The sequence below is a fragment of the Nansenia antarctica genome, assembly GCF_963989245.1.
Source record: "Nansenia antarctica genome assembly, chromosome: 8".
In the NCBI taxonomy this organism is placed as follows: Eukaryota; Metazoa; Chordata; class Actinopteri; order Argentiniformes; family Microstomatidae; genus Nansenia; species Nansenia antarctica.
The window spans coordinates 6,928,926-6,955,905 of NC_137678.1; the positions used below are offsets into that span (position 1 = coordinate 6,928,926).

General features: G+C 43.6%; 2 protein-coding genes across 2 annotated transcripts in view; both read left to right on the plus strand.

Moving 5' to 3' along the window:
• LOC308163782 (ankyrin repeat and SOCS box protein 3-like) overlaps nucleotides 1–19 on the plus strand; it is a gene marked incomplete at both ends in the record, with an annotated part of 19,479 nt that extends 19,460 nt beyond the window's left edge. Inside the window, one exon of the mRNA XM_080537970.1 lies at nucleotides 3–19. Coding sequence (XP_080394096.1) covers nucleotides 3–19 — 17 coding nt within the window. The remainder of the gene's footprint in view (nucleotides 1–2) is intronic.
• Nucleotides 20–4,378: 4,359 nt separating this feature from the next.
• On the plus strand, nucleotides 4,379–25,599 carry LOC308163783 (tudor domain-containing protein 5-like; the record flags this gene model as incomplete). The annotated part of the gene is made up of 17 exons (XM_080537971.1): nucleotides 4,379–4,607; nucleotides 5,033–5,545; nucleotides 6,916–7,106; nucleotides 7,491–7,574; nucleotides 7,744–7,800; nucleotides 8,140–8,302; nucleotides 8,809–9,002; nucleotides 10,765–10,982; nucleotides 12,931–13,140; nucleotides 13,522–13,588; nucleotides 13,738–13,938; nucleotides 14,236–14,364; nucleotides 14,692–14,796; nucleotides 15,073–15,149; nucleotides 15,298–15,450; nucleotides 23,913–23,964; nucleotides 25,486–25,599. The coding sequence occupies 17 exons, from the start codon at nucleotides 4,379–4,381 to the stop codon at nucleotides 25,597–25,599; spliced, it is 2,757 nt and encodes a 918-aa protein (XP_080394097.1).
• Between the last annotated feature and the right edge of the window lie 1,381 nt (nucleotides 25,600–26,980).

Consider the following 26,980-nt stretch of genomic DNA (forward strand, 5'->3'; position numbering starts at 1 on the left):
AGGCTCCAGATCAGGGTGATGTTGGGCTCTGAGACTCTGATGCAGACAGCTGTAGTTCAGCAGCTCCCTCTGCCCCCTCCACTACAGACATACCTCCAGTTTACAGACATCCTACCACCCTCACAAACATGTTTGCACCCCCACCCTTAGAGGCATCCTCATGTCCCAGAGGTGCCTGTAATCGGGCCCCTATTATAGGGGATGTACGCAAACATAAGATTCAGCTTATGTCATGCCAATTTGACGTCATTCAGTTTGTCACGCCTACAGTTTCAGTTTAATCCAGTTTACAGAAATTTAAATAAAAAATGTTTTAAAAAATAAATAAAATGTTATCAGTAATTAAACATGACTGTGTCTGTTATTGCAAATGAAAGTACTATACTAAAATTATAAAATCAGTTTGGTTATATGATACCATTTCAATATTGCTTTTACACCGGCGTTCACACTGAGTGGGCTGGCATGGTAGAATTCTTCAACACTTGCCTCTGCTTCACTTTTGGTGAGTTTGGCAGACCGCATAGTCTTGCTTGAAGTCTTCTTTGCCATTAAAAACACAAGATGTCTATTTTCCACGTCATGGCATGGTTTACCCCATCTGCCATTGTGACGGCCAGGAGCTTAAGTTGCACCAACAGAGAGTTGCCTTTGGGGGGCTGCAGGGACTGGTGTCCTTCTGTTAGCACTGTTCATGACACTGTGTGGCTCTGTGTGGCTCTTCCCATGTGGTATTCCTCCATAATGACTCATTGCATTTTCATTAAGTATGCTAGGTGGAATATGCCTAACATGGTCAGCCTAACATATTTTGTCTTCCTGTCAATAACGTGGCACTTGTCCAAATTATGGATCAATATCAGCTGATCTTTTTATGTTTAGGCACAATGAAGTTGGTCCTTTTTATTCACTGTGTGATTTAGCTTCCGGCAACTTTTTATGTTCTTTGCCAAAATTTGGCTGGATTAAATGTCAAGGAATAAATCTCAATGATTGCATTTCTGAAGCTTATTTAACAGTCTAACTTAATGACATTTTCCAATGGCTCTTCAGTTTCATTCATGTGTGTTCAACAGTGCCTGCTCAACAGAAAGCGCACTCCCTTTGGAACAACATCTGTTGTGGTTGTGAGGCTGTCAAACTCTTGTCTTTGCGGGCTACTTTGTGGGTTATGTTGTTTGACTCTCAAAGGCTGTCATTTGTTTTAATTTATTTGCTGTGTGTGTGGGTTTGGCTGTGTGTGTGTGTGTGTGTGTGTGTGTGTGTGTGTGTGTGTGTGTGTGTGTGTGTGTAAGTGTGTGTAAGTGTGTGTAAGTGTGTGTAAGTGTGTGTGTGTGTAAGTGTGTGTGTGTGGGGGGGGGGGGGAAGAAAGAAATAGCACTAAGGAAAAGCAGCAAATCCATTCAGCTGGCAAATCTTCATCCTTGGGATTGTCTCTTCTCTTTTCCATAACAAATCCAAAGGCAAGTTCCCTCAGGAATAAAGTATTAGCATCGGAGGTTTTATCATTAGTGATACATTTACACTACATTTACTTGTGGAAAATGCTCACAAAGTTCAAACAAAAAAGAAAAAAAAGAAATTCCAGGGCTACAATACAATAGCAATCACACCAAAAATGTCTCACTCCTGAGATTTTTGGTCCACCCTCTGTTCTGCATCTGGTCACATCTCATGTCTTCCCTGGCAATGCAACTAGTCTATTTCATTTCATTGTATATATTCTGCTAATATTTTCTAGACATTTCAAAATGATTACTGCAAATAGTGAAAATACCACCGCTCATCCCTTATCAGACTTTGCTGAGGTGCTGGAACTGAAGAGTATCAATAGAGTGCAAAATAACAGCATCTGCACACTCAAACACTGTGCAAAAAACAGTTTATTGCGAGCTTTCTGTCATATATGATAGGAATATGATTACTGCAAAAATGCACCAAATCATTCTGTTTTGAATGTGTTCTTCACTGTTTTGAACACAGTATGTTAACATTGGAAAAATGTGTTGCAAATACATAGTGTTTTGCAGGTGGGGGAGTTTGAATGAGAGAAGTGTTATGGGTTTTGGAGAACGTGGTCATTGAATGCATTCTGTATGAAAGCAATGCACAAATCACAGAGTAAGAGTCGCAGTTTGGTCCACATGGACTTCTGCTTTGCTGACTGTATGAAGAGTTGTGACTCTGTGACTTCAGTATTGAACACTGCGACTTAGCGACCGTAAAAAACTGTATTGTAAATGTCTTGGGAGTCACAGTGCCCGTCATGGGAATGTGCAGACTCAGACGTTTGTTGCTGATGTAAGTTCTTCTCTGTTTTCAGACCAGGAAAGACACACATCCTCTCCCACACACACTTAAATTACTAGTTATTGACCTCCATGTCCCTCTAAAGAAAGTAATTGATTATCATTATGGCCCCAAACTCAGTAAAAGTAATTTATTTTTACATTACAATTGATTGGGGAATCAAATCCAGTTAGAATCATTATACAAATTATATTATTATTATTATTCCTACTACGTAGTAGTATTGTTATTGGTGGTTTACTTCTTCTTATTCTTTTCCTGGCTTTGGTCAAATAGCTCAAAAAGTCCCTGACCAAAAATGCTATGACTTTGCATGCCACAACTATGCCACATATTGCAGGGGATTTTGGCAATTTTTGGGGGGGGGCGCTACCCACACGTTTATCTGTGTTGCTCATTCCACGAATGCATGATCCTTACAAGACATAACGTTTCCAAACTTTTTTTTGAGGAGTATATATCTGGTCATGACTGAAATCAACGTGATAATGACGTCAGTCTGCTGCGTGGCACCACGTGATGTCTGATTAACACCTGCACGTGCGCTGCTGATTAACGGTGGACTGAACCATGCAATGAATAAATAGAGGGGGGTAAATAATAAGGCTTAATTTTGTCAAACATAAGAGAAACAAAACTCCAGTTTGTTTCTTTTGTGACTTTTTTTAATACATAGAATTATAATTTGAAGTCGGCTACATTAACTTCCTTATGATAATAATAATAATAATATTATTATAAATATAATATATTTTAAAATATGATTCTCTTCGGCCCCTGTCAGTGATGGGCCCTTAGAATCGTCCTAATTTACCCACCCACCCTAGCGGCGCCCCTGCCTGCACGTGATGCCTGATTGACACCTGCACGCGCGTTGCTGATTGAAGACTCCACTTCCAGACTTCATTCTTCTGTATCTAACCTCTCTTTCTAAGGTAAATAATAATAATATTAACGATGATCTAATTTGTCTGAACGTAGACGATTCTAAATGAATAACCTGTATATTAATAGACAGCTTAGTAAGTATTCTACAAGCTGTAACTGTCGTACAATGTTGATAAAACAGATGCGTCATAGTAGCTAATTAGCTCGCTAGCTGAAGTCAATTGAAATGCTAGGCTAGGCTACTAGCTCAAGTGTGATAACAGCGACTTAGAAACCTAAATACATCTTTAGTCTTTAGTTGATGTTATTTACTCCTCTCTCGTGAATAATAACAGACTTCGCTAACTGCATTGTATCCATAGAAGACACTATTATTCGCCAGCAACATTAATAGATAACTTTCTTTTCCAACTTGAACTTGCTCCTTAAAATAAAAACTGGACGTGAGTAGTTACTAGCTAGCAGCCTAAGAAACGTGGCTTTCATTTTGTCACTAACATTTTTGAAATGTCTATGGTCTTACTAGGTTTGTACTTATCTCGTGAGTTTAGAATGAGAAGGTTCTATCTCCGTTTAGAATGATATGGTTCTATCTCCGTTTAGAATGATGAGGTTCTATCTCCGTTTAGAATGATGAGGTTCTATCTCCGTTTAGAATGATAAGGTTCTATCTCCGTTTAGAATGATGAGGTTCTATCTCCGTTTAGAATGATATGGTTCTATCTCCGTTTAGAATGATGAGGTTCTATCTCCGTTTAGAATGAGAAGGTTCTATCTCCGTTTAGAATGAGAAGGTTCTATCTCCGTTTAGAATGATAAGGTTCTATCTCCGTTTAGAATGATGAGGTTCTATCTCCGTTTAGAATGAGAAGGTTCTATCTCCGTTTAGAATGATATGGTTCTATCTCCGTTTAGAATGATAAGGTTCTATCTCCGTTTAGAATGAGAAGGTTCTATCTCCGTTTAGAATGAGAAGGTTCTATCTCCGTTTAGAATGAGAAGGTTCTATCTCCGTTTAGAATGAGAAGGTTCTATCTCCGCTTAGGGTCGTTCAGAGATATTGAGCGTCAACGTTTTTACATTCCATTATGTTTTGTGAGATGGAACCTTTGTATTTTATTAATTACTAACTCAAAAATGTCAACATTATAAAAATAACACCACACAGGCATTAATAATGATGACCCAAGACCAGCTACTGTGGGGCCTGAAGAAGGATGTTCGCTCCGTGCTCAACTCGTCCAAGTTAGGCCTGTCCCCGGACGACCTGAGACGGGACTACCTCTGCATCGTGGGCCATCCGCTGCCTCTGAGGTCCCTCGGCTTCCACAGCGTGATGGACATGATCAAGGAGATGCCTGACGTGGTGAAGATGGACTTTTTGGAAGACGGCAGCTTGGTGTTGAAAGGTAAGCCCAGTCTAGTAGTGGTGCGGCTGTGGCGCAGGAGGTAGAGTCGCCGTCTAATGATCACAAGGTTGGCAGATCGGCGGTTTGAGCCCCGGTTGGCCACATGTCGAAGTGTCCTTGGGCAAGACACTGAACCCCAAAATTGCTCCCAGTGAGCGGGCCGGCGCCTTGCATGGCAGCTTGCCGCCATTGGTGTGTGAATGTGTGTGTGGATGTGTGAATGAGAGGCTGTTGTAAAGCGTTTTGGAGCAGCAAAAAAGTTGCTATAAGTGCAGTCCATTTACCATTACCATTTTAGTACTATGACCTGCACAGAGTAAAATTACACACGTATGCACGAAAATACTACTTTATTCCAACCCAACTCTTTGCCTCGCTTTTTCTTCCCCTCCCTCCCTCCCTCCCATCCCTTGGTCCCTCTGCAGCGGTTATGGACGAAAGCACCCGACGCATAGGGGAGATGGTGGCCCGGCAGCGTGTCCCTAAGACCAACAAACCACACAGGGGCGGTATGGGCTTCTTCTCCCCGCACTACAGGAAACAACTGTTCCCCGCCAGCCCCCTCCCCCGGCGGGGCCACGCCCCCCCGGCCCTGCCCGCTCAGCTGCGCTCACAGCTGCGGCAGCTGCTCGCCCCGGGGCCCATGGGCCTGTCGGAGCTGCAGGACGGCTTCGCCCGCCGCTTCGGCCACCCGCTGCGCGTCTTCAACCTCGGCTTCTACTCCGTCGCGGAGATGCTGGCAGCCGCGGCGGACCTGGTGGCGATCAAGCAGAGCCGGACGGGCTCCCTGCTGACCCTGAAGGTGGCGCCACCTGCGATGGGGCTGACGGCGTCGCAGGGTGGGGCGCTGATGGCATCGCGTGGGGGGACGGCGGTGAGGACGGGGCAGATAAAGCCACCTCGACCACAGCTGACCCCCTTGACAGCGGTAGACACAGGTGGGTTGGTACTACAGTGTAGACAGATCGTGACGTTAGAATTATGAGGTTCTATCTCCATTTTTGGTCAAAATTGAGTTTTTTACATAATCTGATCCATTAGGTGTTTATTAATGCCTGTGTGGTGTTATTTTTAAAATGTTGAAATTTTTGAGTTAGTAATTCATAAAATACAAAAGTTCCATCTCACAAAACATAATGGAATGTAAAAACTTTGACGCTCATTATTATCTCTGAACTACCCTAAACGGAGATAGAACTGTATAATTCTAAACTCACGTTTTCTTTTTAACATTTACTTTTTCTTTACATGTATGCGTTTGAGGCACCTGATGTGAAGGCTTTTTTCTGAGCAGGACTACATTTAGCACTTGTGTCCATGGGCATGCTATCATTCAGTATCCCTGTTTTATACCTTTAACTATACATGGCTATAAGTTGGACTCGCCTGGGAACACCACCACTAGTGTGCCCTTCAGTACGTTACTTAGCCCTAACTTTCTCCAGGGAGACTGTCCCTGTAAACTCTAATTAAGTGGTAAATGGTAACTGCTAAATGGTTCAGGCGGCATAGAGCAAATTACCCCTCGGACAGGAGGTTATGCCAGAGAGCTTTTTTGGATCCACACCCTAGAACGTTTACAACGCCTAGGCTTGAATGAGTATTTCTACATGTGTTGTGCTATGAATAAATTACTTTAGACACTATGTTCTATGCTATATGATGGCTACTGCCTGATGTCTGCATGTTTGTAGCATTTCTCAATTGTTTTTTGTTCTGTTAAGTATATATTGTAAATATTTCATGTACTTTTAGGTGTTTCCTGTCTCATGAACACATGTTTTTTGTAGTCCACTAAATCTAGGACTACAATTCCCATGATGCCTAGCCACTAGGTGAAATATTTGACACAGATGTTGTGCATTGGCTAATTAAGTGATGTTGTTTGAAGCCTTTATACCACTGCATTCAATTGAATGAATGAATGAATGGTCTTTATTGTCATTGATATAGTACAGGTACCAAACAACGAAATTTGGGAAATTGTCTGCTTTATGCTTTATGCCGAAATTTGGGAAATTGTCTGCTTTATGCCTGAAGAAGGTTTATGACTGAAAGTTTGTGCAATAAACTACGGTTTATTTGCACAGATTTGAGTGTGCGGACGGATGCTGGTTTTTTTGCACTTTATTGATACTCTTCAATTCCAGCACCTCAGCTAAGTCTGATCACGGATGAGCGGTGGTATTTTCATTATTATACAATTTAACTGCTAAATGGTTAAAATGTAAATGGGTGTAACTGTAAAATGTAAACAGTAGTGATCTGGTATTGGTTGTGACTAATGTAACATTTTGTCTGTCTTCAGCTCCTGTGGAAAAACCCTCTGGTACTCCAGTACAGAATCACATGGCCTCTGGTCCTGAGGACACTGTCCCTAACAGCTCAGGGGGACACCAGGACCATGGGGAACATGGAATTCACCAGGACATGGAATTGACACAACCTGAGCCACAGCTCATCCAACAGGGGCAGCTATTTGAAAAATGTGTCATAAAAGTGAGTCTGTTTCTCTTTTTACCTCATAGTAAATGTTCTGTATGTGAAACTGTAACATTCAGGGGTGCAAACTTGTCACCTTTCTGCTAAATTAGCGGTTTTTACCACAAAATAGTAAATCCATGTGAATCGACCATGTTGATAATTTTCTTCATTTTCAGGCAAAAAATAAATGTTGTCACCTTTTTAGGCCATCACCAGTTTGCACCCCTGAACATTACTTTAAATGCTTGTAGAGTTCACTCCTACTAGAAGTCATGTTTTTTTGTGAAGAACATTTAATGAGATATGATTATTGGTCTCGTTGCACTTCACATTTATATGAATGGGAACTCACCCAATCACCACTAGTGAATGTGTTGTGTTTGATTGGCCACGATGCAGCTGGAGGAGAAGCTCAGGCAGCGTATCCTGGAGAACGGCCATGCGGGCACCGTCAGTGAGGAGCTGAAGGCCAACCTTCGCCAGGTCAGTTTACATCTTCCCAAAGCGACTTACAATCAATACATTCGTTTAAGTAAATGAGTCAGGAGCCAGACTATTGAGTTGCCCCTTTATGGGTGGATACCGAAATCATTGAAAACTCCTAATGTTCTAGTCACACATGATGGTGACAGTGAAGATTCCTTCTTTCTAGGTTGTTGCTCAGAACAGTGAAGGGATATCAATACATGATCTTCATGCCGAATACAAGGTAATTATACTAGTTTCCTTTGTTACACATATTCCACTCTACTTTACGGAGCGGCTGTGGCACAGGAGGTAGAGTCGCCGCCTAATGATCACAAAGTTGGCAGATCTGCGGTTCGATCCCCGGCTGGCCACATTTCGAAGTGTCCTTGGGCAAGACACTGAACCCCAAAATTGCTCCCAGTGAGCGGGCCGGCGCCTTGCATGGTAGCTTGCCGCTATTGGTGTGTGAATGGGTGTGAATGTGTGAATGAGAGGCCGTTGTAAAGCGCTTTGGAGCAGCAAAAAAGGTGCTATATAAGTGCAGTCCATTTACCATTTACCATTTCCCCCTGGTCAACAGAGGATGTTTGGGGAGGAGCTCCCGGTGGCCCAGAGTGGCTTCCTGAGCGTGACGGAGATGGTTGGTGCGCTGAGCGACACGCTGTATCTGCGGCCTATGGCAGGGGAAGAGGGCCCCCACTGGATGATCACCGACACCAAACACACCGGCCACACGCAACCAGGTCAGCTCGATGGTTTCAATTTGTATTGTTACTTTGGATAAAAGCGTCTGCTAAATGGTTAAAATGTAAAAAATGCATCCTATCTATTCTATTCAGCTAATACCATTGCGTTCCCACATTATTGAGAGTTCACAGCCATTTGTCCCATTGGGGGAAGGGTCATTTGAAGAGGAGGGGCAGAACTGAGTACTGTATCTTATAGCTCATGGCATTCTATAAACGCAGCACCCTGATAATAATAATAACTTTAATTTATATAGCGCCTTTCAGAAACCCCAAGGACACTTTACAATTCAAGGGAATGATCAGACAGACAAAAACAGGACAAAACAAAACTGAAACAGTGACTAGGGGCCAAAGGCCTTGGAGAACAGAGAGTCCAGGGTGGGGGCATTGCGGATCACTATGGGGAGGGAGTTCCAGAGGGTAGGTGCAGCCACGCTGAAGGCTCTGTCCCCAAAGGTCCGTAGGTTTGTTGATGTGATGTTTTTGGCCAGGGGCTGTAGAGCCCGACACCCCCGGCGATGCTGAGCAGGGTGACCGGCTGAACCCCTCCAGCCAGGGCTATTACTTCAGCTCTGGGGAGTCGCCCTGGGAGGGGCGCAGAGAGGAGGAGGACGGGGAGGACGGAGAGGCCGCCGCCGACAACGACTTGATGTCAGAGACAGACCTCCGCATCACCACCACCACCTTCCAACAGGTGAGAGAAGAGACCCGTCTGACTCGGGTCTGAGAAGACAGGTCGTGACGTTAGAATTATAAGGTTTTATAACCAAAATTGAGTTTTTTACATAATCTGATCCATTGGGTGTTTATTAATGCCTGTGTTGACATGAAATGTTGACATTTTTTAGTTCGTAATTAATAGGGGTGTAACGGATCACCTAACTCACGGATCGGATCGTGTCACGGTTTTTGAGTCACGGATCGGATCATTTTTCGGATCAACACAAAACATAAAAATAAAAATAAAAAGCTTTTTCCTCGAATTCTGTAAAAACACCACTTTTACTGTGTAAAACCCAACAACATTCAAGATGTCAAAACTGGTATATATATATGTGTGTGTGTGTATATATATATATACATATACATAACATATTCTACACTCAAACATTAGGCTACATATTAAACAGAAACACACATTCAACTTAAATGATGCAGTAGGAGAGAGGGAGGAGGCACCTGGTTGCAGCAGTGAATCACTGGGCTCTTTAAAGCAGACAAATAAACATGTTTTATGCCACTTTTAACTAAATAATAAAGTGAAACCTTACTTTAAACATGGTATGAAAAAATTGGCTACATTATAAGAAGTTGTCAAGCTGACTTTTTCGTGCCTCCCATCAACACACCAGGGTGATGTCACGGCAAATGGGTGGCCATGCTCGTACGACTTTCTCGTTGCACAACGCTTAAACACCGTAACTTTTTTATCGACCACACTTCCAATAACACAGTCCCTCATTGTTATAATTGATAGCAAAGCCAAAGTGCTCCCATACATGGGATTTAAATGACGAGGGAGGCATTTCGAGTTCTTCTCTGTCGCCAACATTAGCAGGACTCGCCATGAACACTTGGGCTGCGTTCGTAAATTTGCTCTGAGAGCGCCGGAGAGCACACTGGGTCCGACGTCATAAAGGGACCAAGTAATTTGATTGGACAAGAGGCGTTCCATGAATGCTGATCAGATTCCAGAGCGAATTTACGAACGCAGCCTTGTTGTTCTAGATTTTTTTTTGCATTATCAACCTATCATTGCGCTTTAGAGTAAAACAAAGCACGCAACTGTCGCGTCTATCTTTTCATGGCAACTCTACATTGTGATTTACAAGGGATATTAACTAATATTAAGTAATATTATTACTTGGTTACATTTTGCAATTGATCCGCGGTACACATGCGTGCCGAACCGTGGGGGGCGATCCGTACGGATCTCGGATTATCCGTGATCCGTTACACCCCTAGTAATTAATAAAATACAAAGGTTCCATCTCACAAAACATAATGGAATGTAAAAACTTTGACGCTCAATATCTCGGAACCACCCTAAACGGAGATAGAACCTTATCGTTCTAAACTCACGATCTGACTCTGGTCTAAGAAGAGTAACTGGTCCTACTTGCCCTTTTGTTCAAGGTCAGTCCGTAGCTTCTGTTTCCCCTGGGGGCAGCTGGACCAAATACATACTAGACAATTGAGGCTGAAACCGAAACGCATTTCACAAGAATAGATGTTGTTTGATTTCTGTACATCTTTGATCACCTCCTGTACATCTTCTTTGGTGATTGTAAATGTTCAAGGACAACCCATTCAATCCACAAAGTGTCTTTGTGGTGACAATAAAAATGTGTGTGTGTGTACGTGTGCGTGTGTGTGTGTGTGTGTGTCTACACGCACATTCATGTGTGTGTGTGTGTTTGTGGACACTCATGGCTGTGTGTTTCTCCCTCCTCTAGATGGTGGCCAAGTTCCCTCCCCTGCAGGTACGGTGTATGGCAGGTATGGTTCCTCTGGACGCCCTGCGGGGCCAGGGCCTGAGGGCGCCCACGCCCAGGGACCCTAGGGAGGTGATAGCCGTGCTGGTGGAGCACGTGGAGTCACCCAGTAACTTCTACATCCGCTTCCACGAGACCCGGGAGGCCCGCGCCCTGGAGAGCATTATGGTGGAGATGAGGTGAGGAGACTGTGCCGCTTAGACCGGGGAGGAAACATGACTGAATCAGAATTAGAAGACTTTATTGCCATGACATGTGAACATGTTAGGAATTTGGTTTGGGACAGTGGAGCGCAGTTTACAACAGGACAGGTGCAAGACAGGACAAGACAGTGCAAACCAACATCATTCAGGGGTGCAAACTTGTCACCTTTCTGCTAAATTAGCCATTTTTATCTCAAAATAGGTCATCCATGTGAATTGTGTAGATCTGCAAAAAAATGTTTTGGGTGTGGTGGGGGGGGTCTAAGTCTCATCCATGTCACATGATGCACAAGCTAGCTAATCTCCCTGTCTGCTAAACTCTGCTGCAGTTGAAATAACGTTTTGCTTCAGGGAGCTAGGTACAGTTCCAGACAGCATAGAGAACACAGTCACAGTAAACTGTTTTCGAAGTAATTCTGCAGGTGTTGAGGTCAGGGCTGCCGCTACTTACACATGCATCATTGTTAGACCACCGTTAGTGCTAGCGGTATCTATTTAACACCATTAGTGCTAGCGCTATTCAAAGGTTAGCCACCCAAAAATGTTTTCACCTTTTTGGGCCATCACCAGTTTGCACCCCTGATCATAGTGCAAGGGGGGGGGGGACACCAGCAGCAGCATTTAGGAGCCGGATGGCCGTGGGGAAAAAGCTGTGTGCGTGTCGGGCCTTCACAGTCTTTAGTGACCTCCTGCCTGAGGGGAGCGGGGCGAAGAGGCTGTGGCCTGGGTGTGCGGGGTCAGCCATGATCTCCCTGGCCCTCCCCAAAGCCCTACTTTTTGACTCTACTTTAATTTCCCATTGGGAATGGGAAATGAATATAGAGTCAATGGTTGCCTTCATTGTAGTCATGCTGCAGATTATCAGATCTCACAATACCTTGAGTCTTAACATCTCAGGCAACCACATGTACAGTAGCAGCAAGCACAATGCTGATCTGTGCAGCCCCTAGGTGACCTGGAACGTAACCATATGTGTGGTGGCCTGGGAAAACCCTTCACATGGTGGCATTTTGACATTTTCATTTTTTAATATTTCCATAAATTAGAAGTTCTCAGCTATTCATAACTGGTTGAATGACTGAGATAGCCCTTTATTTTAAAAAGTTATGAGCATTTTAATGTATCATGTCAAAAAAAGTGAAAGGTGAGAAATGCTGCCCCCATGCTGCCCCCGACCCCTTTCTCCTCCGGGTCGGGGGAGGAGCCTATGCAGATCGGCCGGTCTCGTTTGTCTGCTTGTGATGCGGTGTTAGTCTGCTCGCCTCGTCGGTATGCGAGGGACAGATCCATTTGTGTGTCTTCTAGTTAAGATTTTATTACTTTATGCTTATTGTGAGCATCAGTAAACTGGCAATAACACAGGTGGAAGTATCGTCTCTCCTTTCGCTCATGTGTGCGTGCGTTGCTTAACTGAGAATGAGACACGTGACGTTGTTTCGCTAGCAAACTACCCACCACAAAAACATAAAAATAAGTACTTTCTCTTTTGTTTTCTTAAAATGTTTATTCACCATAATAGTTCAAAGTACTAGAATACCACATAATATCAAAATCGCAGAAATAGGACATTTCCATCTATTTTTGCTCTTTGCCACGAACGCCAGCGACATCCGACGGGTTTTCCCAGGCCACCACACATATGATCCGGTCAGATTCCTGTATCTGGAGTGGTAACATAGAACCATGAATAGAATAAAAAAGAAAGAAAAAATTATTCTAGCATTGCGACTGCCAATGGCTCCTGGTCCTAGCATAGATTATGTTTTCTTACCATGACTGATGGATATATGATTCACTTACTTAGACAAATCTATTTGTTGTCAGTTCGCTTTGGTTAAAGACGTCTGCTGCTAAATGCCCAAAATGTAATGTAACGAGTTGCAAGATGATGTCAGAGTTTGTGGGAAACGCCTCTTCCTCTTAGGAGTTGCTACACCTATCTCGAGGTGTCGGAGCGGTACTCCCTTCCCTCACGTTTCGTGCGTCAGGGCCAGGTGTGCTGCGTGGCTCCCAGAGACGAGTGGTTCTACCGGGTCGTCATCCACCGCGTCCTCAGCCAGACCCAGGTGGAGGTGTACTACGTGGACTTCGGGGACCTCACCACTGTGGACAGGACCAGCCTCAAGTTCCTCAAGTAGGCTTCTTCTGGTCCAGTTCAGACAGAGAGCAATGAAAGTCAATGGGCAGGTTTCACTAGACCAGTGTTAATATTGGCAGGCTTTTTAGTCACTTTTAGTCATTGGTGTTTAGATGAAGAAGTCACCTCCATGTTTCTTAGTTCCAGTCCAGTTCCAGTTGATAAAAACATTCCAGTGCAGTCTCAGTCAAAGTTTTCGTCGCTGACTACGGCTAGACTAAAATGTTTTGGGTTTTTTGTGGGAGACCGCTTCTTGCCACATATTGTAGTGTAAAATCAATGTCCTGTAAATGTGACAGTCATTTTAACGACAAGTGTTAGGCCTCCTTGTCTGTTTTGCTGTTGTCCCCCTACATCTCTCTGCTTTCTCACCCCAAGGTCTTGTTACTCTGAGCTCCCGGCCCAAGCGGTCCCCTCATCACTCAGTGGAATCAAGCCTATGGGTGTAAGGCTCCACACACATCTCATATCACTGTTATTGACCACCAATCTCCCCAAGCTTTTAACATTGTATTGCTCCCATAGTCCCATTGACTTCCAGATAGCACTCTTATCTCCCATTCCATATTAAAAGCCTGTGTTTTGGTGTTCCAGGGCAGTTGGAGTTTGAACGCTACCAGCTCCTTCCGGAAGCTGTGCTGTGAGCGCCTCCTGTGGGCAGCTCTGCACAGCTACCACGCAGACTTCCTGCAGGTCTTCCTGTGTGAGACAGACACGGAGGAGGACGTGTACATTCACAGTGTCCTGCAGAGCCAGGGCCACGGGCTCTCCTGTCCCTCTGCAGTCAACTCAGAGGTCAGTAATGTACACACACACACACAAAATTGCTCCCAGTGAGCGGGCCAGTGCCTTGCATGGCAGCTTGCCGCCATTGGTGTGTGAATGTGTGTGTGAATGAGAGGCCGTTGTAAAGTGCTTTGGAGCAGCAAAAAAGGCGCTATATAAGTGCAGTCCATTTACCATTTACACACACACACACACACACACACACACACATACACTTGCTTATACATGTACTGTATATATCCCATTCAACAACAATGATCCATTGCATCCATCCATTTGTTGTGTCAAACGTATTTCTTCTTTCAGCTGTGTGACCAGTTCAACCCTGTGACCCTGTATCTGGGCGAGGGTGTGTTTGTTGAAGGGATGGAAGTAGACATGGACGTGGTGGGCCAAACCCCAGAGCCCTGCACCCAAACCCCTGCCACACCCCAGGTGAGGAGCTCCCCTTTCCCAATTCTAACAGTACACACACACACACACACACACATCACACTCTCATTGTAGCAGACTAATGATCGTGGAGTGAAGATATTATCAAAGCGCACGCGCCTGTCGATCACCCATCCGCTTTGATAATATCTTCACTCACGATCATGTAGTCTAGTCTGGCGCCTGCGCCGTCTGTTGTTCTTCCTGCACACAGGTAAAAATATCCAGGATCCAGCAGCGTCGTCGGGCTCGCGCAAACAAACCCGGCGAATGTTTTACTTGCTCCGGACAAGTAAAAAAGCGTTACTGTCGAACCCTGATGTGTTTTAGGCTGCAGACCCTGCTGTTGGGAGCAATGAAAAAGAAGTGAAGCAGCTGCCTGACCTCCCAGAGCTGGAGTTCATCGGGGTGACACAGGCCAACTTCAAGGCCCAGGTATGACCTCTGACCCTGTATCACGCCCTCGGATTGAACAAGAGTTAGATTGTGTACAATAGATAAAGCATGTCTATTATAAGTAAGTCAACCATCCATGCCATATCATCGCCATGTCCTTGGTCCAATTCCGGCCATCGACAGCTGCAAGTCATCCCCCCCCTCTCTCTCACCCATACTTCCTGTCAATCTCTACTGTCTCTATCCTAATAAAGCAGAAATGCCCTAAAAACATATTATTTTTTTATTTTTTTACTTGTGTGTTTGTTGTGTCAGGCTGAGGAGATGGTTGTCTGTCCACACACTGACAGCACTCAGACAGCCTTTGATGCCTTGGCCACCGTGATGGATCTGTGAGTTATTACTTTTATTACTTTTATGCAGCATGTCTGTTTGTTTATGATGATGTCAAGATTATTATTATTATGGTACTTCCACATTTGTTGACATGTATGGTTTCAAGACTGTGTGTGTGAGCGTGTATTTCTGTGTGTGTGTCAGTGGGGTTGAGGTCCATGCCCAGAGTTCAGAGGTCGGTGCCCAGAGTTCAGAGGTCAGGGCCCTGAAAGCGGAGGAGGCCCTCCAGGCAGCGCTGGAGAAGATCCAGAACCTGGAGAGACGGCTAGCTGAGACGGCCCAGTCTGGAGCCCAGAGGTTGGCTACCTCAACCACAGACCAACACCTTAACATACCGCTGTCATAGACCAACACCTTAACACACTACTGTCACAGACCAACACCTTAACACACTACTGTCACAGACCAACACCTTAACACACTACTGTCATAGACCAACACCTTAACACACTACTGTCATAGACCAACACCTTAACACACTACTGTCATAGACCAACACCTTAACACACTACTGTCACAGACCAACACCATAACACACTACTGTCATAGACCAACAGCATAACACACTACTGTCACAGACCAACACCATAACACACTACTGTCACAGACCAACACCTTAACACACTACTGTCATAGACCAACACCTTAACACACTACTGTCATAGACCAACACCTTAACACACTACTGTCATAGACAAATCAATAACACACGTCAATTATTATGTACATACTAACACACATACATCACCTTCATAACACATAACAGTGATATTGCAGGTAGAAAAACACAATACATCTTTCTGTGAAGATAATTTCCCCCCACCAGAGCAGGCTGTTTTGTATAGGCCTGAATCCTAATTTCAAATATACGCTTAATTCAACTCTTTGTGCCAACCTCCCATTGGCATAAACATCTCAACTTAATGGCCTTGAAGCCTATGACTGATCTACTGTAACTCACAGTAACAAGGCCTAGGAGAGAAGACATCTAGAGTACTCTACTCTGTGGTTTTACTCCACTCTCCTTCTCCTCTTATAATACAGGGTTCGACAGTAACACTTTTTTACTTGCCCGGAGCAAGTAACAAATTCGCCGGGTTTGTTTGCGTGAGCCCGACGAAGCTGCTAGATCCCGGATATGTTTACCTGTGTGCAGGAAGAACAACAGACGGCGCAGGCGCGAGACGAGACTAAAAAATCATGGATTTTTTTCAGAATAATAACGAGCAACTTCGGGAAGAATCTATATCTCTTTCCATCTCATTATTTGTGTTTTCACAAATGTGTTTGTGTTTTCACAAATAACATATTCGTATTTGGGTACATGCCTAGTTAGTAATGGCTATTTAAAGAACAATAGTTTATCCTGGCCCATAGACTACCTTCAAGGTACAGAATCATCTGACTATAAGGTGTAACAAAGTGAGGTACCCCTTTAAACAAAAAGGGAGTTAAAAGGTGTAGGGTGAAACCTATTTTAAGTAAGACTCTTTCTCTGAAGGCCATGGATGGTGTTTACTGCTGGGGATCATAGAATATCAACAGCTATAGTTCCTCAAGCATTACAGTACATGGGAAACTACAGCAATTTCCTGTGGATGCAGTTAGGTTCCTACTGTATTATAAATAAATGTATTGGAGTAATAGGTGTTTTACTTGTATAAGCGAAGAACCCCCCTTGTGCCAGTGCAATTGCTATGAGGAAATGTCATAGTTGCTCATGGTGAAAACCCTATTACAATGCTAAAACCTTCATTCAGCACTGCTATTATGCCATAAACTACCATAATGCATTTCCAAACCATGGGGGGGATGAGACACTCAGACCTATCCTTCAATCCTTCTTTTTTGTCTGTCTTACATGTAACGATGAATTGAGAATCAAGGACCCCAATTGAAATAAGCCAGTGGCTTTCTTGGGTTTTTATCCTGTTAGTTGACCTTGTATGTAATATGTACTTTCATGTACCTACTTCTGCAAATCTTCTAATAAAGTTTTCAATCAATCAATCAATCAAGACTAGATGATCGTGGAGTGAAGATATTATCAAAGCGTACGCGCCTGTCGATCACCCGTACGCTTTGATAATATCTTCACTCAGGATCATCTAGTCTGGTCTGGCGCCTGCGCTGTCTGTTGTTCTTCCTGCACACAGGTAAAAATATCCAGGATCTATCAGCAACGTCTGGGCTCGCGCAAACAAACCCGGCGAATGTTTTACAAGTAAAAAAGCGTTACTGTCGAACCCTGTAATGCAATCAGTGACTGTTTGAATTTGGTGCACTCATACGCGTATATTTGTATTACAGTGAGCAAGAAATCTGTCGTGGCAGGCCCAAAGAAGGTAGCCACACCTGAGCCCAAAGTAGTGAGTCAGAAGCCTGAGTCGAGTCCCAAACCCTCCAAGCCCAAGAAACTACAATATTTGAAAGTATTGTATTGTGTATTAAAAATGTATGTTCTAAGGTTCTATCTCTGTTTAGAATTCTAAGGTTCTATCTCCGTTTAGAATTATAAGGTTCTATCTCCGTTTAGAATTATAAGGTTCTATCTCCGTTTAGAATGATAAGGTTCTATCTCCTTTTAGAATTATAAGGTTCTATCTCCGTTTAGAATGATGAGGTTCTATCTCCGTTTAGAATTATAAGGTTCTATCTCCGTTTAGAATTATAAGGTTCTATCTCCGTTTAGAATTATAAGGTTCTATCTCCGTTTAGGGTAGTTCAGAGATATTGAGCGTCAAAGTTTTTACATTCCATTATTACATTCAATTGTCACCGTCTTTGAGCCTCGGAAAAGCCCTATATCAATTTAATGAATTATTATTATTATTATTATGTTTTGTGAGATGGAACCTTTGTATTTGATTAATTACTAACTCAAAAATGTAAACATTTTTAAAACAACACCACGAAGGCATTAATAAACACCTAATGGATCAGATTATGTAAAAAACAAAATTGACAAAAATGGAGATAGAACCTTATAATTCTAACGTCACGAAATGCAGTGGTCTTTGACAAGGTCTCAAGAATGTGGTGACACCTGGTGTTCTGGTCACAGGCATGTCGGCATGTGTTCTAATCCGGCCCATGCCCTGTTGACATGCCCTCTCTCCATTCTTCTCCTTACTTTCTGCCCCACTCAGAATCTTTTTTTTTGTATGTGTTAATTGTAAAGTAACAATTGTGTTAATTGTTACTAATAAAAGTTCTAATAAAAGTTCACCGTATTATTAAAGCCTCATTTGCCTCAATTAAATTACTTGGAGTCAGATTATTGATATCAAGTTATGCTTTGCTATAAACAACATACAGCCACATTGCTAAACCATTCCATTGTAACCGCTAAGCTTTTACACCCTACATTAGGACCAACACAGCTAATGTGCTGATGTCCCATGAAGGGCATGCCAATTGTAATGCTGGATACAATGTTGTCTACATAGCTGTTTATCTTATTCAAATACCGGCTCAATCATTTGACTTACTGGGAAACGGATGGACGGATTGATGGCAGCTGCTGGATTGAAAAATCAGGTGTAGTGCTGAGGCACAAATGTGTACATTTCAAGCCTGCAAACTGCGACACTTTAAATGAATGTGCAATAACACTATGTGCAATATGACAACCCTAGGGTACATAAGGTTGCAGAGAAATAGGTAATGTTAGAATAGGTATAGCATAGCATAGAGTACAGCACAGTGTTTTATCTGTACAGTATAGTATAGTGGATAGTGTACATAGCCTTTATTTATGTAACACAGATGGATGGAGTAGTGGATGGTTGGTGGATGGCCACCATGTCCCAACAAGGCTGCGACGTCAGCAAGGAGGTGGCGGAGTCATGTTTTGGGCCGGAATCATGGGGAGAGAGCTGGTAGGCCCTTTTAAGGTCCCTGAAGGTGTGAAAATGACCTCGGCAAAGTATGTAGAGTTTCTGACTGACCACTTTCTTCCGTGGTACAAAAAGTAGAACCGTGCCTTCCGTAGCAAAATCATCTTCATGCATGACAATGCAGGATGTCATGCTGCAAAGAATACCTCTGTGTCATTGGCTGCTATAGGCATAAAAGGAGAGAAACTCATGGTGTGGCCCCCATCTTCCCCTGACCTCAACCCTATTGAGAACCTTTGGAGCATCCTCAAGCAAAATATATATGAGGGTGGGAGGCAGTTCACATCAAAACAGCAGCTCTGGGAGGCTATTCTGGCATCCTGCAAAGAAATTCAAGTAGAAACTGTCCAAAAACTCACAAGTTCAATGGATGCAAGAATTGTGAAGGTGATATCAAAGAAGGGGTCCTATGTTAACATGTAACTTGACCTGTTAAGATGTTTTTGTTTGAAATAGCTTTTGATTTCAGTAAATATGACCTCCTAATATGACCTCCTAACCCTAAATTCATCAAATTACCATTTGTAGTTCTTTACAACCTATAAAATGTTTTGAAACTCTGTTGTGCATAATAATTTTGAACAGTGGATTTTGAGTTTTTTATAAAAAATAAATAAATACTGTTATCATTGGGAGGTTTGTTCAATACAATTTGAATTATACTCTAACGGTTGATGACTTGAAAATTATACTGATTGTCATTTGCATCGACTATTTAGGAAAATCTGAGAAAAATATCATTTGCATAATAATTTGGAACGGGCTGTATATATGGGTATAGTACACTTACACACAGGACAAAGTGGCCTGGAACCCACAGTGGAAGGATAAGGGCATCCTTCTGATCAGCATGTTCCTGTTCAAAACCTTGTACTGCATTTATCATTTTTATCCAACACTTAACTGGGGTGTGCATGATTATGAATTACATGATAATTTGATGAAGTCCTTTCTCATAAATGTAGTGTTTTTTTTGGCTTAGTGTTAGGAAACCATTTAATTTACCTTGATGAAATCAAGTTTAAAAAAAAAAGAAGGTATTTAGGACCAACACAGCTAATGTGCTGATGTCCCATGAAGGGCATGCCAATTGTAATGCTGGATACAATGTTGTCTACATAGCTGTTTATCTTATTCAAATACCGGCTCAATCATTTGACTTACTGGGAAACGGATGGACGGATTGATGGCAGCTGCTGGATTGAAAAATCAGGTGTAGTGCTGAGGCACAAATGTGTACATTTCAAGCCTGCAAACTGCGACACTTTAAATGAATGTGCAATAACACTATGTGCAATATGACAACCCTAGGGTACATAAGGTTGCAGAGAAATAGGAAATGTTAGAATAGGTATAGCATAGCATAGAGTACAGCACAGTGTTTTATCTGTACAGTATAGTATAGTGGATAGTGTACATAGCCTTTATTTATGTAACACAGATGGATGGAGTAGTGGATGGTTGGTGGATGGCCACCATGTCCCAACAAGGCTGCGACGTCAGCAAGGAGGTGGCGGTGTCATGTTTTGGGCCGGAATCATGGGGAGAGAGCTGGTAGGCCCTTTTAAGGTCCCTGAAGGTGTGAAAATGACCTCGGCAAAGTATGTAGAGTTTCTGACTGACCACTTTCTTCCGTGGTACAAAAAGTAGAACCGTGCCTTCCGTAGCAAAATCATCTTCATGCATGACAATGCAGGATGTCATGCTGCAAAGAATACCTCTGTGTCATTGGCTGCTATAGGCATAAAAGGAGAGAAACTCATGGTGTGGCCCCCATCTTCCCCTGACCTCAACCCTATTGAGAACCTTTGGAGCATCCTCAAGCAAAATATATATGAGGGTGTTTTTCACATCAAAACAGCAGCTCTGGGAGGCTATTCTGGCATCCTGCAAAGAAATTCAAGCAGAAACTGTCCAAAAACTCACAAGTTCAATGGATGCAAGAATTGTGAAGGTGATATCAAAGAAGGGGTCCTATGTTAACATGTAACTTGACCTGTTAAGATGTTTTTGTTTGAAATAGCTTTTGATTTCAGTAAATATGACCTCCTAATATGACCTCCTAACCCTAAATTCATCAAATTACCATTTGTAGTTCTTTACAACCTATAACATGTTTTGAAACTCTGTTGTGCATAATAATTTGGAACAGTGGATTTTGAGTTTTTTATTTAAAAAAAAAAATACTGTTATCATTGGGAGGTTTGTTCAATAAAATTTGAATTATACTCTAACGGTTGATGACTTGAAAATTATACTGATTGTCATTTGCATCGACTATTTAGGAAAATCTGAGAAAAATATCATTTGCATAATAATTTGGAACGGGCTGTATATATGGGTATAGTACACTTACACACAGGACAAAGTGGCCTGGAACCCACAGTGGAAGGATAAGGGCATCCTTCTGATCAGCATGTTCCTGTTCAAAACCATGTACTGCATTTATCATTTTTATCCAACACTTAACTGGGGTGTGCATGATTATGAATTACATGATAATTTGATGAAGTCCTTTCTCATACATGTAGTGTTTTTTTGGCTTAGTGTTAGGAAACCATTTAATTTACCTTGATGAAATCAAGTTTAAAAAAAAAAAGAAGGTATTTAGGACCAACACAGCTAATGTGCTGATGTCCCATGAATGAATGAATGAATGAATGAATGGACTTTATTGTCATTGCTACAGTACAGGTACCAAACAACGAAATTTAGGAGGGGTGGCTCCCCTGGTGTTAGGAAAGGGAAGAAAAAAAACACTTTTAGAAAAAGAATAAAATCACAAGAAGGTAAGGAGCTGGTTTACATAAATAAAAGCTATGTACACAATCCACTGTACTATACTGCACAGATAGTCAACTAGGGTTGTCATATTGCACAAAATTATTTTTTCACGTTATTTAAAGTGTCACAGTTTGCAGGCTTGAAATGTACATGTTTGTGCCTCAGCACTAGCTGCCATACAATCCGTCCAGACTGTCCTGGGCCCAGAACTTAGGCCTTTGCTGTGTTCAGGGCCTTGACGGCCCTGTGGTAGAAGCAGTTCTTCAGTCTGTTTGTCTGTTTGGAAGGGCATGCCAATTGTAATGCTGGATACAATGTTGTCTACATAGCTGTTTATCTTATTCAAATACCGGCTCAATCATTTGACTTACTGGGAAATGGCTCATGGGATCACAGTTGTGGGGCTGGACCCACGTTGCGGTTACATGAAGGTCAGCAATGAAAACCTCCTTTCCCTGTAGAATTCAAGTGTATCTAAAATTAGTCAATGCTAGAAAATGGTACGTAAAACATATGGCTGAGTTCCAGCTATCTATTAAAATCACAACAAGGCATATAAGCCACAAAATTACCTTTTCATGCAGTCACTTCAACAATCAACTATCCTTAGTATAAACATTTCTTGCATAAATGATTTGCGATGACGTAGTCTATGCAAATATGCAGGCGCAATATGCAAATATGCAGGCGCGGTATGATGACGCGCTCCAACCACTCCAACCAAATATGGTCCAAGCGTCCGGGTGATAGGCGTGATGTCCGCAGCTGGATATACTTGGAGAGTGTTTGTAAGGCTGGCGGCCATCTTAGGTGAGTCTGGTTGTGTTGTAAGGCTGGCGGCCATCTTAAGTGAGTCTGGTTGTGTTGTAAGGCTGGCGGCCATCATAGGTGAGTCTGGCTGTGCTGTAAGACTGGCGGCCATCTTAGGTTTGTCTGGTTGTGTTGTTAGGCTGGCGGCCATCTTAGTTGAGTCTGGTTGTGTTGTAAGGCTGGCGGCCATCTTAGTTGAGTCTGGTTGTGTTGTAAGGCTGGCGGCCATCTTAGGTGAGTCTGGTTGTGTTGTTATGCTGGCGGCCATCTTGGGTGAATCTGCAGGGCTGCCAAGTTTCACCAAAAGTTTGGAGTGAGATTTTTTGGCGGTGGAGCGACCCAAAACTGTTTCAGTATGACTTTTATTAAACTGCGGTTCCTCCCGCGCACGCCCACATACAACATCCGGGTCTTATATGCAACATTATCAGGTCACCCCTAGGTGTCCCTGTAACACAGGCTACTAACATAATGCCTATATGTAACATCTCCTTTCCTTTAGCTGTTTGCAAATGACATGCTTGCATCTCCGTCTGCAATTCCATTGACAATAACAATCCCAAACATTAACAATAGCATTACAACATTGCATTATTTCCCTTTTTTTTCTTTTTTTTTTTCTGAACAAGGAACAACAGTCCACACGCGCACACACACACACACGGCTGATCTGTAGGCTGGGGACCCCTGGTCCTCAGGACCTCTGTAGGCTGGAGTCCCCTGGTCCTCAGGACCTCTGTAGGCTGGGGACCCCGGTCCCCCTGGTCCTCAGGACCTCTGTAGGCTGGGGTCCCCTGGTCCTCAGGACCTCTGTAGGCTGGGGACCCCTGGTCCTGGGCTGACCTCTGGCCCTGTAGGGCTTAATTTTAATTAATTTGTTCTGGTACTGCCAATCATCCAGGGAGAACAATGGGGTTTCATTACCAAATCGGGATCGGTAATTCCTGCAAGTAAGGTCAGATGGGTGCTGCCACTGCCTTCCGTAAGTGCCTGGCCCCTGGTCAGCAACATGGGTCATGAGATTACGCAGCTCACTCATCACCCCTGCGCATGCACACGCGCACACACACACACACGGCTGATCTGTAGGCTGGGGTCCCCTGGTCCTCAGGACCTCTGTAGGCTGGGGACCCCTGGTCCCCCTGGTCCTCAGGACCTCTGTAGGCTGGGGTCCCCTGGTCCTCAGGACCTCTGTAGACTGGGGACCCCTGGTCCTGGGCTGACCTCACACCAAGTGTCTCTGCCCTCTCTCTCTCACCTCTGCAGGCTCCAGATCAGGGTGATGTTGGGCTCTGAGACTCTGATGCATCAGACAGCTGTAGTTCAGCAGCTCCCTCTGCCCCCTCCACTACAGACATACCTCCAGTTTACAGACATCCTACCACCCTCACAAACATGTTTGCACCCCCACCCTTAGAGGCATCCTCATGTCCCAGAGGTGCCTGTAATCGGGCCCCTATTATAGGGGATGTACGCAAACATAAGATTCAGCTTATGTCATGCCAATTTGACGTCATTCAGTTTGTCACGCCTACAGTTTCACCTCATTCAGTGCTATGACAGCTGCATTTCTTTATGCTTTGATGAAATGCGGACAGGCAGGAGCAACAATGGTAACTTGTCGGTCTTCAGTAACTACTTATACTGCAATAAGAAAATGGAAAGACTGGAACCCATGCTGCACGCAGACTTAACTGTCAATGAACTGCAATCTGTCAACAATGCGCTGTGAGGTGAGTTTGTAGGAATGATGGCAAGCTGTCTTAGCACTAAATGTGTAATGCACAACTTTAAGGTTGACCTAAACTTAACACAAGATGGCAGCATTGAGTTATTTTTTGTTTTGACATTTGTCTTTTCTAATCCACATTTGACATAAGAAGATTGCAACACAATGTACAAAGATGTCCATACATTTTAAAATGTCATTCATATTTGAAAATAAAGAAATTTAAATAAAAAATGTTTTTAAAAAAATAAAATGTTATCAGTAATAAAAGAGAAAAAAAAAGAAGAAAAAAAAGAATTAAGAAAGAAAGAAAGACATCATACCAGCAACATACACTACAGTTTCAATGTAAATATGTCTTTTTTATTTTTCTTTTTTATCAACACTTCCGCTCTCTGTTTCAAATTAAAAGCTATATATATATATATATATATATATATATATATATATATAAATAAATAAAAAATGTCGTCTACGTCAGTGTCGGAGACAAGCCATGGTGAGGGTTGAGAAAGCACCGTTGTTTAAATGATTGTAGTAGAAGTATTTGGTATGATTAAAAAAATAATAATAATAATGGATTTTATTTCTAAAGCACTTTACATTTCAAGAATCTCAAAGTGCTACAGTCAATAAAAGAAACAAAAACAGCACAACACAATAAAGATCACTAAAAACATCAAAAGCAGAAAGGTTAAAAAGACACTGTGGCATAAAACTAAAGAAAAAAAAATACAAATCTGGCTACTGGAACGCTTTGTTAAAAAGATGAGTCTTAAGTCCGCTCTTAAAAGAGTCGACCGACTGTGGTGCTCTCAGGTGGGCAGGGAGGGCGTTCCACAGTTCGGGGGCGATGGAGCAGAAGGCCCGGTCTCCCATGGAGCGGAGGTGGGTTTTGGTGGGTTTGAGGAGGTTTGCATTTGATGAGCGGAGAGTGCGAGTGGAGGGGCTGTGGGATTTGACCAGGTCCTTGAGGTAAGGGGGTGCGTTGCCGTGAATGCATTGATGAGTTAACAGTGAGATGTTGTAAATGATCCGAGAGGAGATGGGAAGCCAGTGTAGTGAGTGGAGGATGGGTGTGATGTGATCGTATTTGCGCACTCTCATCAGGATCCTAGCAGCGCTGTTCTGAATGTACTGGAGCTTCTGAAGGCTCTTGCTAGGGATCCCGATGAGAAGTGCGTTGCAGTAGTCGAGCCTGGAGGAGACAAAGGCATGGACTAACTTCTCGGCATCGGGCAAAGACAGGGTGGGGCGGAGTTTTGCTATATTTCTAAGGTGGAAGAATGACGTTTTGGATATGTGTTTAATGTGGGCCTCGTAGTTGAGGTGGGGGTCCATTCGAACACCAAGGTTGGTGACGACGGATGACAGAGGGATAACCTGTCCAGAGAAAGTGATGCTTGTTATGGGGGATGATTTAACCTATTTCATGGGGTGAATGTTTCTCAGCTCTGGCTGAGGCAAGTCTTCGTTGCAAAGTCGGCGCTGAGTTTACGCATCACATCTCCGTGGCTCTGACCTACCAGCTCCTGACACACAGCCCCAAAGTTCTCTTTGACGAACGTGGCGAAGGGGGTGGGAGCCCGGGGCGTGGAGGGGGTGAGCAGGACCAGCCGACCGGTGCAGAGGGAACAGACAAACCTCTCTGTGTCCAGAGACTTGGAGTGGCGCCCGATCGTGTTCTCGCAGCGCTTGCACTGGTACTTGAATTTGTAGTTGATGTCGTAGCTGTGGCAGCGGGTGACCATGGGCAGCTCTGGGTGGGCCAGCGTGGCCTTGCGTGCGTAGATCTTCCAGAAGGGTCCGTGGCCATCCCTCACTCCGTTTATCAGCCAGGTGGCAGCGTGGCACATCTCATGCACCAGTGTGTCCCGCAGCCGGTCTGCAGAGTCGCAGACCTTCACTGACAGGTCTATCCGGGCGTATCGGTTACCGCCCCCTCGCTCCTGGCCTGTGACGCAGTACCCAGCTGTCTTCCTCAACTTCTTATTCCAAGTGAGTGACATGTTTGTAGGGAGCTTGCTGTCAAAGATACTTGTATTGTATAGCTGGTAGAGTTTGCTGGTCAGGTCCTCTTTGGTCTGCTTGAAGTTGCAACTGTAGCTGGACAGAGACTGGAGGAAGCAGCCCGGGGTCTTACACACTACAACTCTGGAAATGGGGATGGGTCTGGGCTCTGTCTGGGAGATTTTGGATCTTGTGACGGGGGTCTTCGCTGGGGTCTTCTAAAACCACAACATCATCCAGATACAGCAACAAGGACTGGAAGTGCTGGGATCCAAACATCCTCTCCATCAGCCGTTGGAAAGTGCTTGGGGCGTTACAGAGGCCGAATGGCATTCTGTTAAATTCGAATAGGCCAAAGGGTGTGCAAAATGCAGTCTTCATCTTGTCTTGTTCAGTCACTGGTACTTGATTATACCCACTCGCCAGGTCCATAGTGCTGAACCAGCGGGACCCAGACAAGGCATCCAATGACTCCTCAATGCGAGGTAAAGGAAAGGCATCCTTCCGTGTTCTGCTGTTCAGTTGGCGATAGTCTAGAATATAATGTTGAATATCCGTCTTTCCTAGGAGGATCTTTGACAATGTTGACTCGTTC